The sequence below is a fragment of the Scomber japonicus genome, chromosome 7 (genome assembly GCF_027409825.1).
Source record: "Scomber japonicus isolate fScoJap1 chromosome 7, fScoJap1.pri, whole genome shotgun sequence".
NCBI classification, from domain to species: Eukaryota; Metazoa; Chordata; class Actinopteri; order Scombriformes; family Scombridae; genus Scomber; species Scomber japonicus.
The window spans coordinates 27,284,071-27,297,205 of record NC_070584.1 but is presented as its reverse complement, the minus strand read 5'-3'; the positions used below and the strand labels follow the sequence as shown (position 1 = coordinate 27,297,205).

General features: G+C 38.2%; 1 protein-coding gene across 1 annotated transcript in view; it reads right to left on the bottom strand.

Annotated features, from left to right (window-relative positions):
• Positions 1-6,826: 6,826 nt before the first annotated feature.
• Positions 6,827-13,135, bottom strand: part of lrrc7 (leucine rich repeat containing 7) — a 54,521-nt gene continuing 48,212 nt past the window's right edge. The window contains 3 exon segments of the mRNA XM_053323017.1: positions 6,827-6,937; positions 8,571-8,645; positions 12,912-13,004. Of these exon segments, the coding sequence (XP_053178992.1) occupies positions 6,827-6,937; positions 8,571-8,645; positions 12,912-13,004 (279 nt within the window).

Here is a 13,135-nt window from a genome sequence, read left to right as displayed (position 1 = left end):
AACCCAGAGCTTGGTGCTCCAATTGGATCAACAAGGAGAGCTGAGGCTACCCGGCTTTCCTTTGGCCATTCTGCAGCTAATGTTCAACTAGCCTCCCTGCTAGCCCTGGTTCTCATATGGATCCACCCAGAGCATTGAGCCCTGGTTGTTATTCAGGTCAAACTGGGAAGAAGCAGCAGGTCTGTTGGGCAGCTGAGAGAAGTGGAGCATGTACAGTATGCTTTCTCCACATGTGGAGAAAGCACCGGAGCACCAGACCATCAAGGTGGAACTGTCCACAGAGGAGAGGAAACACCTCGGCTGACAGGACGTAACACTCTGTTTGAAAAAACTTCTTTGTCTTCTTCTGTTTGCTTTATAACAGCAGTTGGCAACTAGAGAATTGGGTGCATTACCACCACCTTCTGCTTGGAGTGTAGACCAGAGATAAAATCTGACCCATTAATCCTGTCTGTCAAATAAACTCAAAGAAAACTGTCGTGCTTGACACACTCAGCAGGTTTATTAAAGTTTTAATACATAAAGAGCTCCTGAACTCCAGTCTTCTTTTATAATGTCTTTCTTGATCATACTTAGTACAACCTATGATTGCATGTGTAATAGTGTCTTCAGTCAGGTATATCGGTATCAGCATCAGCAATCGACCAAAATTAGTTGGAAAATATCAGCATATCGGATACCAGCAAAAAATCATCATCTCTACTAATTCATACTCAATAAGTTTGGACTTTGACACATTATAGAGGACTGACTAATAATATTTTAAATTAATAATGAATATCATATGGGGGGGTTCAGCCATCACCAAATCTCTGGTTATCTAGACTGGCCAATTAAAACTATAAAACCATAAAGAGCAGCTCCACCGCACAATTAAGCTAACATAAACTAACAGCGATCTGATATTGCCTGACCATAACTAAACAGCAGAGAAACTAAATGTGTGTATTTAACCATTATTTTGGAAGCATTGTTTGGCATCTTCCTACCAGCACTATGCAAAACTGAATAGCTTACATGCTGAATGCAGATGTTTGTCAAACAATAGCTCCGATGCATTGACCAACTGCACCTTAAAGGATAGGTTCACAATTGTTCATGTCTGTTTTTATAAGGCATCTTTTGGTTTGTTGGAAGTCAAATTGTTCCACTTTTTATGGAGTTTGGCCAACTGTTTCCCTCTACTTCCAGTCCTTGTGCTAAGCTACGCTAAATGTAACCCATCCCTATCTGTGCACTGGATACACAAAAGGGAAATTGGTATTGATCTTCTCGTCCAACTCTGTTAAAGCCAGCTAACAAGTGGATCCCCCGAAATGTCAGGATGTATCTTTTATATTCTTTGTCTCACTGACACATTTGACATTTTAGGATAACTTATTCTCATGGTCAGAAAAAATCAATTCTGTGGTGACACTGAGATAAAAGATGTAATAATTAGAAATGCAAAGTTGCTACAGGACACACGTCAGTCCGATATGTCGCACACAATACACTCTGTGTCTGTGTCTGCCTGTGGACACTGGAGCGATTGTAGGGACACTTCATCAGCGTCATAGACACACACTCACTACACACACACACATACATACACAGTAGTTGAATGCAGGTCATGGACTTGGTCTCTGGTATTGTTATTGATCAGGTCACAAGAGCTTATTGACTGCTTTGATGGGTTTACAAAACTGTCCCTCTGTATCTCTTACACACGCACACAAACTGTCACACACACTGATGCCAGTATATGTGAATCAGTGTGGGGAGAAAGTTATGCATGATTGTGTAAGTGGGTTGGTCAGTCAGCATACAAAAGTATCATTTTGTCCAAACTAGTGTGTGAAAGACAGAGTAAAGAGGAAAGGGAACAAAGAGACATTACTCTGATTTTGTCAATGTGTGTGTGTGTGTGTGTGTATACGTGTACTATTAGCCTCTATTGTTAATTGTCAGCCTGTGCAACAGTAAGCAGTTGTTCCACAGAGGGCACTGATGCCAGAAGTACAGCAGGAAATGGTACAACACAGACAAGGAAGACAACTCAATATGGATACCTACCTTATTATGATCCAATGATACATTACAAACATTATTATAAATTCTTATCATTTTTAATCAGTGGCTAAAATGACTTTCATGCTAATTTTCCATGAAAAAAATGTTAAATGGGGAAAATCCCAGCATTTATGGATGCCCTGAATTTAAAAAAAAACGTTTTTAATATAAAATTTAATTTAATTTGCACACACGTTTACTAACAGATAGATAGTCAATCAATAGACAGTGATAGTATGTTCAATTTCTAGCTATCCATAATCATCACTGGTGTAGGGGTTTGTGCACACATCAGGAAGCTCCAGGTCAACATACAGAAAATGATCACTAATCAATATTTGATGGAGTTGTTCACTCACAAGTCTTATGCAAAATCCAGTCGGACTTTTTTTTTTTTTTTAATATACTTACACTACCACAGTAGACCAAAGCATTTATTTAAGCGTAAGACTGGAAAGTAGTAAATCCCTGACATGGTTTTCTACCTTGATGAAGAAACTCTCTTTGTTAGGCAGCTAGATAAACTCAGCTGTCCCTCTGTGATCCACAGCTCAGATAAATGTCAAGAATAGATGAGATGGATGGATAAAGAGGGATGAAGAAGAGTTGGGCTGTTAGACTAATGGACAGAGAGACAAAGGAGCATCTGCTGAGATGATGAGAGCCTCCGCTGAGTTTAATCCACAGAGGAAACTCAAATCTACCACAGACCTGCAGAGGTGATCTTCATCCCTCCATCTCCTTTTTCACTCCTATATCTTTCATGTCTGTTTTTCTCTCTTATTTTCTTTCTTCACCCTCCCCATTCACCCCTTCCTCTTCCTTTTACCTGTTTATATCCATTTCTCTTTTCTTCCTCCTGTCCTTTATTTTTTTAATCTCAAATTTGTATATGCTTCACTTTCTTCTTTTAATTTTTCATGTTCAGTCTCATATATTGCCTCCTTTCATCTTTCGTTCTACAGCTACAAAAACACATGACAAGTCCATTTTATAACACCGTTTTTTCTAGTCTAAAATAAATATCTGCTGTGCACTGTGTCTGATCACATGACACACTGATGAGGTCTGAAAACTGCTGTAAACGTCCTCAATTTGGACTTGCTGTACATTGCTCCTAAGGTACATAAGGTATCACATTGCAGACAAAAACTTTGTGAATGGAAACCAAGATTGAATGAAATATATCCCAAACAATACAAAATAGCAGAAAAAAAATCTAGGCAGGAATAGGTGTGGGCTACATCAGTAAAATCAGCTTCATCCAAGGAACAAAGGGTTCAAATATTGTTTTGCTTTGCCTCACAGTAATAAGCAGAAAGAGAGATGTCTCCCTCCTCTGACCCCCTAAAGACAGAGTTTAGTACACCATAAAGAGCCCAGATTACCAATAGTGACATTTTTATTATTTATACAATAGAGACTTTAGTACATTATTCAAAACACTTCTTATATACTGAAAAAATGGTACGTCCCAAAGCCCAAAATGGCTTCAGTATAATCGCTGCACAGCATTTTTTCAATTTTATACATATATTATTTTTTGTAAAAACTGTATCTTAAATAGTATGTACAGATAGCGTCTGCAAAATGCATTCTAAACACATGATATATATTATATATACTTCGGCAATTACATTTCTCCGCATTAATACTCAAACTTAAAACTGGAAGGATTTCAACTTGCATGTGCAAATAAATAAAGAAATAAATAGTTCTGTTAAATCGTCACTAAAATTTGTCCAACTTATAACTCAACAGCGGTTCTCTCTTTAGAGGTCAAAGTACTTTTTGTCACACAACAGAAGAAGCAGCATTCAAGTTGGGTAGGTGTAGGTACTGCAGAAAGCATGAGTACATTCACAATCAATATGAGTCATTTTAAATTGGATTTCATTCACAGCTATGTACAGTGACACCGTCCTCAGCATTTGTTCAGCTCTTATGTAGTTTAAACACATAGAAAATGACTGTTTTTATAGTCATATACATATATATATAATATATATTTGTATAACACAAATTCACAATTACAGTAGAAATACATTTTATACAGTTTTGGATAGTACATGTGTAGGTCTCCAAGTCATACTGTGCGTACTTCCATCCATAACTTTGTTATAAGTGTCATTATAAAATATCACAATTTTTGAGCAAAGCTAAGGTATATCAATATATTTAGAAAGAATTACCTGAAACATGTAGTAAAAAATAATTATATTATCAAACCTTTTTTCTCTGTTCTCATCACAATATCTTTGATATTTCAAACTCTAAATAGGGTTGGGTGGGTATCTGTGGTTAAGATCAACCACATGACTAAACTGTGCCATTTTGTGTCCCTTATTGAATTAACTGAATTCTGATGCTTATTAGGAGACTTGACACAAAATGGGCACAAGATGACACTGTCACGTCAAGTAAAAGCAAAGGACAGTGAAGGATGTTGTTTTGCTCTGGATGAAACATCAGATGTTACACAGAACAGAACAAAACTCACTGCCATGAAACGTCTTCAGGACACTTGTTGCATTTACACAAAGACAGAAAAAAAATCTCTTCATTTTTTTTTCTTTTTGTGGTTGATTCTGTCATGTCAATACAATTTCTGAAGCGTGACCATGCAGGTCAAAAACCTCTCATACGATCTCAGTTTCTACATTTGAGTTAACATAACCTGGTTTCCCTGGTCTTATGTCATATTCCAAATATACCTGACCCAATTAACATATCATTTTCAACATTCACCAACAAAGTTGGCAAATTTTACTTTCCATGTGCACCTAGTGTTAATGTGCATGTCCTCAGGTGTCAAATGTTAAATTGAGATTTCAAGTGAAGCCAAAGTCTTTGTGAGATCAGATCTTTCCCTGATTGTCTAAAAAGGTGGAATCTGATTCAAGGCCAATTTACCCATTAAGACAGACTAAAGGTGTGTGTTATACCTTATTGATTCTGCTGGGGAAAATCTCTTTTCTCTTGCTGCTTTTCACAGGGAGGCCAGAGGTCGGGGCACTTCAGCAGAGTAGATGCTCTGGATTTGATGCCGAGTCAACAGTTGAAACAGTTTACCTACTTACTAAAGCCATGCTGCTGCTCTCACTGTGAACAGATCAGATCTGGGCCACAATGAGGTAAAGCTCTGATGTTTTGGGCCTGTGTAAATACAACCAGGGAGGGTCAGAGGATCCATATGGCACCAAGTATAGAACATCAGTCTCACTGTAAATCAGTGGTATAATACATCAAGAGTCTTCTAGAGAATACAGACTTCTAGAAGCCAACAAAAAATGGTTGGTTGACAGTGACCAATGATATGAAAGCATGCTGTGCGTTTACCATACAACTCAAACAGCTAGAAAGAGACGTGACATTGCTGAGACAATTGTAGAAAACACTTCAAACTCTCAAAATGTGGCACAAATGTTAAGGGTAGTGTTACTTTGTGTGTGTATGTGTGGGTTTTTTTTGTGTGTGTGTGTGTGTGTGTGTGTGTGTGTGTGTGTGTGTGTGTGTGTGTGTGTGTGTGCGCCTGTGCATGTGTGCATGTGACTGATTTTATAATAACATTTCAATTAAAAAATGTTATATAGATATACAATGCGCCATAGAGCAAACCATTGCATAATACATTATGTATGGGTGTACGTGTGTGTGTTTGATTGTTATGCATGGCAGTGTGTGCGTGTGTGCGCGTAAATGTGCGTGTGTGTGTGTAAACATTAGCATGAGTTGCTCATTAGATGGCACTGCAGGACAAGTTAGGCTCTGCTGAAAAGCTCAATGGGCAGAACCTCAGAAATATTGCTTTAGCTCTTTTCAGCACAGCTGTGCAATGAAACAGTTTTTTAAAACAGAAAACAATTAGCAGAGATGGAGTATGAAAGCTGTTTTCTACACAGAAAAGTGTGATATATATGCTTTAAAAAATTGTCCATTTGGAGAATCCCTGTATGTTCATATGAGAGAATTGAGAATGTGATTTATCAACAGTAATAATATTAATCAAACTTTTAGAGCTGTCTGTCCAGGCCCCAAGGAGAGTGCAGCTCTAGGAAGCTGCAGCTCTATATATGTACACAAGGCAGAAAGTCTTAAGATTTCAATTTCTGTACACTGGAGGCAATAATACCTGCAGAACAGAACAGAACAGACGACAGCAGAACAGAACAAAGCACACAACAGTGGAAGAAAGAGCAGAACAGAAGAAAACAGAAGACAAAAGAATTTAACAGAATACAATACAGCAGAGAAACAAAAGAAAAAAGAACAATGAAGAACATGGAAAGTGAACCATGTGCTACACCAGAAAAATCATTGAAATCTACCATGGACAGCAAAATACAAGGCAGTGGAGAAAAGCAAAAATACCCCAGAACACTAACTAACCAACAAAACAAATTACTCAGACTGGCCAATCAGATGATGATGTCTAATTAACAAACCAACCACAAAATCCAAACTGCAGCAGCCCTGTAGGGACTCAAAGAGAAGAGTCCACTTGTGGTCTGTCCAGCCGTCGATCAGGTCCCCGACCGCCGGTAGACAGAAGAGCCGATATGTTTCCTATGGTACATTTGGCACTAGTATTTGCCTTTGGTCCAGCAATAGGCAAAAAAAATGTCTGTGTGTTCCCCTAAAAAGGTAAAAAAGGCGGCTCATTTTTCAGGTCCACAAGCCTCCAGCGGAGGGCAGGTGGGGTGGCATGGGATGGCGATGAGCAGAGAAGAGAAACGATGTTGTGTTTATTTGTTTGTTTGTTATAAAACTATTTCTAACACGTGCTGCTGTCTCTCAGAACCACCAAGTCCACCGTCCGCTGGAAACTCTTCAGCAGAGAGACGGCTGTCTCGTGCTCCATGTGTAAAAAACTATGTCCGTTAGCCTGCAAGGCAAACACGCAGCACGGTCAACAGCATGTGTGTGTGTGCATGTATGTATAGATATGTGTGTTGCAGTTTTTTTTCCATACATATGTCTATGTGTGTGTTTGTGTGTTTGTGTGTGTGTGTGTGTGTGTGTGTGTTTGTGGAGGGATGGAGGGTCACTGCCATCATTATCTCAGAAACACATCACTGTTGGGGAAAAGAGAGAGAAGAGGAGGAGCTACACAGTCATGCTGTAGAAAGAGAAGGGGTAAAGACAAAAAAGGGCTTTTTAGATGAGTTCATCCAGCTAAACTGTACATCTGTGGAGAGAAGACGAAAGGGAAGAAGAGAGGGGAGGAAAACATGAAGGGGAATGATAGATGCTATAAATCATAATGGTAAAAAACTAATTAAGACTAGATTGTGCAATTTTCCTTGGGCCAAACTAAAAATAGCTACACTACTTTAAAAATATACAGTACAGTAAATATACTAATGTAATCCAAAGTGAGAGGGTTAGGTGTTTTTTCTTCTTCTTCTTTTTTCTTTCTTTTCTTTTATTTTTTGACTGATTGTTCCATCATATATATATTTTGCTGCTCCCTGTAAAGTCATATCCCTGCAGGGTGTAAACATAACCTGTTGTAGCATCAACATTAGAATTTGTCCATGTTTACTCATAGGTGCTCAAGTTTGCTTTCTCACAACTTAAAAGATAAACAGTCTAGTCATCTGATAATTTGGTGAATTACATCGTATTTACTTTCACACACACAATCTGCTTGCACGGCATATTACCAATAACAATAATTTTCAGAGGGTAGGATGACACATCACAACATTATCTTTTTCCAGTGTGGTTGAGCCATTATCCTGTTACCTTTTAGAAAAATCCACTGTGGTCAAATCTTAACCAAAGTTACTGCATATAAAGACCAATTTTGCAGTGAGAGAATGTAGAAGCAGATTGGGAATAGCACAAAAGCACAATGTGTGGCTAAGCATCTGTGTTGATTAGAAACTGAGTTAAATGACATGGAAATATATCAATGTTAACCATAATAACAATTAAGTCATTTTGTGTCACCTCTGCAGACCTATGGCAATTACAACCAATGCTGCATGATGACATAGCCTCATTTATAAGTCACACAATGGCCTTCACACCATTCTTTAATTCAGGCTTTCAACAGTATTAACTGTTAAGCTACTCAAATCCAGCTGTAATCTTTGGCTAAAAAGTTCGTGGTTGTCATTAGCTAAGGAAGAAAGACAGGTGAAAAGTGGGTGGAGGGCTTCTGGGGGGGGGGGGGGGGGGTCATGCCAGATTTCTGGAACAACAGATACACAAACAAAGGCAGAATACACAGGCAGGAAAATGCTGGAGCCTAGAATAACCCCATGTGAGATAACACCAGTGGATGAGTTGATCTTTGATCACTGAGGCTTATCAGTGATCGTTTGCTGCTGCTTGATAATCTGTGTAATAAAATATAACTGTATATGGCAGGTGACATGTTTGTGACTTTCTCTTTTGTCCTGCTAAATGCCCTGCCTCCTGGTTTGAAAACTAGGGGAAGGGTAGGGAAGGAAAGGGGGTAAAGGTTTGGCTGTTTCTGGCCCAGCTGATGACAAGTGAGAGGGTGTTACCTGCAGTATCTTGTCTCCGGGCTGCAGGGCGGAGGCGGCGGGCCCGTCATGCTGTACCCTAGTAACAAAGATACCCTATAAGTCAAAATGATACACCGTTAGGACAACACAGGGACACGATGGTTTAGAATCTTTGCCTTTCTCATTCTCATCTCAATATCCACCCCCCCAGAAAATCACATGTCTGCCACAAAATATCAGGGCAGTTAAAATATGCATTCTCTTTGTTCTGAATTTGGAGAGGCATGCAAATATACTGTTGACAATAAAATTGCATGTAATACATAATTATTGAACTCTAATTATTTAAATGACTTGAGTTTATATTGAGCAGACTTGTTTTTAACTTAATGATACATTCCTCCCAAAAAGACAGATTATACATGCCAAAATGGTTTATCACCTAATTATACAGATGAAGACTTGTTGACAAGTAGACATAAAGATAGAAAAATATGTATACAGTAAATATATATAGAGAGAAGGGAAGAAGTATAGGTGTGGGATGGGTACTGACTAGGGGAAAGAAGTAGGTAGCAGGAAGGGCAGAAGGTATTTCATCCCCCATATTTTCCCTCAACAACCCCAAGGCAGAGATTGTAAAAACACCAACATCTTTTCACAGAGAGTTGAAAGATGTTTTTGAACACAGAAAAGTGTAGGACAATGCATCTGTACCAGCTCGACATGTTTCAACAGGCTGTGTACGTGTTGAACACACAACAGTGAGCATGACAGATAGATGTGCCACACAGACGTGACACCGGTTAATAAAGAACAATATGATGCAGTCGTGATAGTGCAGTGGCACCAACATACTACAGGCTATGAGTGAATGCAGGAACAGACACATACAGGTATATTTCATAGAAGTGCATATGTTAGAGGTATTAGTGAAGCTTCTATACACATGTAACATTTATACAGTGAGCCTCATAATAATATAAAGAATATGATTTTTTTCCCTGGGTTTGTAATATTTTAGGTTCATTCATATCATTCATTCTAAATTATGGCAACATAGTACAAAAGTCAACTTTATCAAATGTGGTCTGGACAATTTTAACGCTTTGCAATGATCCCCTGAGAACTCAAGCACTGAAACCTAATGAAATTACATGTATGGAGCTCACTGTACATTACAAGTGTATTTGTTAGCAGCTCAAATCGGTTAGCAAAGGTCACAACAATCAGACATTTACAGACTATAAAGCAGTTGCACACAAAGCTGCGCCACAAAAACCTTCCATCTTCAAAATATACTTTTTCATGATATTTGAGAAAATATGTACGTTATGCCAAAGCATAAGCACTTTTTTGTAATTTTTTTTAATATTTTGTTATTGTTAAGTAGACAAGCTCAATAGACAAGTTCCTACAATGGTAATCGTCAATAGAGGATGAGGTTTTTGCAGCTCAGTGATAACATACAAAAAGTATTCTTAGAAATGACAGTTGATAAGTAGGTTTGTTATCGACAGCAGCTCAGTGTGCAAGCACAGCATATTTAGCAACAATAGGAACAGAAAATTGGATTTTCCAAAGATTAAGGACCGAGATCTTACTAAAAATCCATGTTCTGCTCCTAAAATCCCTGTCCTCTTAAACCAAGCCAGAGAGGCTGATACATTAAAGTCTGGGATCCCACTTCTGTCAATACAGGAACTGAGTCCCTGTCTCCATTCACCACATCCCAATTAGCCAGAAGTGAAGTTAACCCAGTGGTTTAAAAGTGTCACAGTTAGTCTTTTAAGTCAAACTCAGGAAGAGATTATTGTCATTTCTTTTTTTTCCTTTTTAAGCAACCTGATAATGATGTCAGGTGGGTTTTACAAAGGATTAGGAAATCTGATCGTCGTGAGAAAACTCTGTTCTCGCAAATAATTTTTGAGAATTCAGAAGTATCTGATTAAATATGAATGGGTTTCAGTGCAGAAGATTATTCTGCACAGGATATACATTGGATTAGATCATCATTCGACAATTGTGTTTTTTAGATACAAAAATAAAAGGATATTGGTGCATGAATTTTTGGAATAGATATTAAGCTATTACATGAAGGAGATTTTTCCTCAAAAAAATTTTGGAGGTCAACATAACATGAAGAAGGAGGTATCTTTTGTTTCAATTAGGATGGACAAAACAGATCTTATATTACAAAATAGCATCTTTGAAGCCAGTCTCCACATGAAAGTATTTTCCAAATATAAAACTCACTGAGTCATCTGGGAAAGATGTATGCTATCCTAGCCCAGATAAATCAGTGGAGTCGTCCCTGCTGAATTGACTGTAACCAACTGGGTGCAAATAACAAACCACGACCACGAGGGGGAGCCACAATCCTGTGAAATAGTTATGGCTGTCGAAGGCTCATGAGATCAAAACCATATATGTATAATTTATCAGTCAAGCTGTTTTTGATACACAGTCCTTTTTAACTATTTACACTCTCACTCCATTTACACTTAAGTTTGCCTCTAATTACATTCACAGGAAATAAAATCAATATATGCATTTGCCTATAATGACTAAAATATTCACTAATTAAACTTTTCATGAAATACAAATAAAAAACCTAAATGAGCTCTTGTAATTAGGTCAGAATAAACAATTGAAACAAAACCAAAAGCTTGTTTGAGCTAAAACTGCTGACAGATCAACCCTGAGTTGACTACCATTGATCATTAAATCATGAAAGCAACTTTTAACTACTTCAGCAAGATGCCTCGACATGTGGATCAAAGAGGAAATGTTCATAGAGTAGGAAACAACAGAACTACAAAAATAAAAAAAACAGAAATTTTCCAGAAATAGGAAAGCAGACATTTGTATCCTGGTGACAGATGACCATCATTAGATCTTGTGGGTGAGCTCTAAGGTGAGCAAAGTTATACTCTATACCTGACCATAATCAGGACATAAAAATAAAAATTTTAACCCAGCATTTGAACCATACAAACTCCTATGACTTGTTTACTGACATGACTGCTGATACACTACACTATCTGTACACCTCTGTTACCATGGGTACATGTTTTTTATATCTGTCTATACCTGCACTTCAAGTCTCCTATTATCTGTATACTGTATACATGTACTGTGTGTATACTATAACTGCTTATCTAAAGAACTTTGCTTTATAGATAAGAATAAGCAGTTTTGACAAGATATTTAGTGGAATCGCTTGAGAAACTGCTCATCTTCATTGGTTCCATTTGCTGCCTGTGTAACATGGCATTAATAATGGACAAACTGCAGCTGGTGGAAGCTTTATGGATAGACGCAGAGATGGGAATGATTAAATAACTGTACGAGTCAGCAACTTAAACACTAGCTGTCTACTCAGAACTTAAGTGAAATGATGAATTGACAGTTCCTGTATTATCAGTTCCCACCCCCAACTTAAATTAATTCACCATTTGTCACATGGGCTGTGCAGAGGCTGAATGTTTAAAGGACTCTTCTTGTAAGCTTTCTATTTATAGGCCAGCTGTCTTCTCAGTTACTCAACATCTGAATAACAGTCAGTAAAATCTGTCATACTTCCCATCCCTAGATCAAAGCGTTGAACATCTAAAATCACCCACAATGTCCCAGAACTAAGCAGCCTTCCTAAAATAGCTGTCAGAGCTCCATGAGCAGCCGTGCTCCTTTAGACTGACTATAGCAGCATGTTTCTAGGACAGACTGCCATGTGCTGGAGGCCTGGGGGATCTGCAACCCCAAAAGGCTCTCAGTTACAGGCACACTGACAGAATCAGTCAAACTAAGAGGTAGAAATGATAAAAGAGTTTGGCATATCTTGTGATGATTATGTATGCATGAGGGCACAGGTATGTTTCAAAATATGGAAATATTCAAGTTTGTGGATGTAAATTCATTTTCCAAATTACCTGACAGTGATGAGGACTCTATTAAGATCAAACATATAAAAATAACTATTTACTATTACTATTTACTACATGAATGTCTAAAAGGGTTCTTGTATTATCAGTCCTAATAAGACAATGTACCAAACTCAAATGTTTTGAGTATTTCAGGAGATTTAGTTTAGATATACTTTACAAATACCCCAGATACATGAGTTCTAGGTATTTAAGTGAAGTGCTTCTTACCATTTCACGTACGTAAATCCTCAATTAAACTCCTGCCTTCCAGTACTGTTTAATATAACATCACAGACTCAAAGTGACTCAAAGTTAACCAAGTCAACTGCTGCCCCACAGACAGACAGATAGACAGATAAACGCAACACTGCGGTAACGAGCAGTAGTTTCCATGGCAACTCTGAGGTAAAGCTGAGGAGGCTGTGATTGGCTGGCAGGCCAGGTCGGGTCGTACCATGTCGGAGGGTTTGAAGGGGTTCCCCTGGCCACTGATGCCACCAGAGATACTGAAACCAAGACCGGGGTTCTTCTCTATTCTCACACACAACTAGAGAGAGAGGGGAAGAGAGAGGACACACAGAGAGAAAAGAAAGAGACAAAGAAGAAAGACAAGTGACAGTGAAATCTAAAGATCATAGTCTATAAACGAGCATAGGGTACATACACAACAGGGGCCTT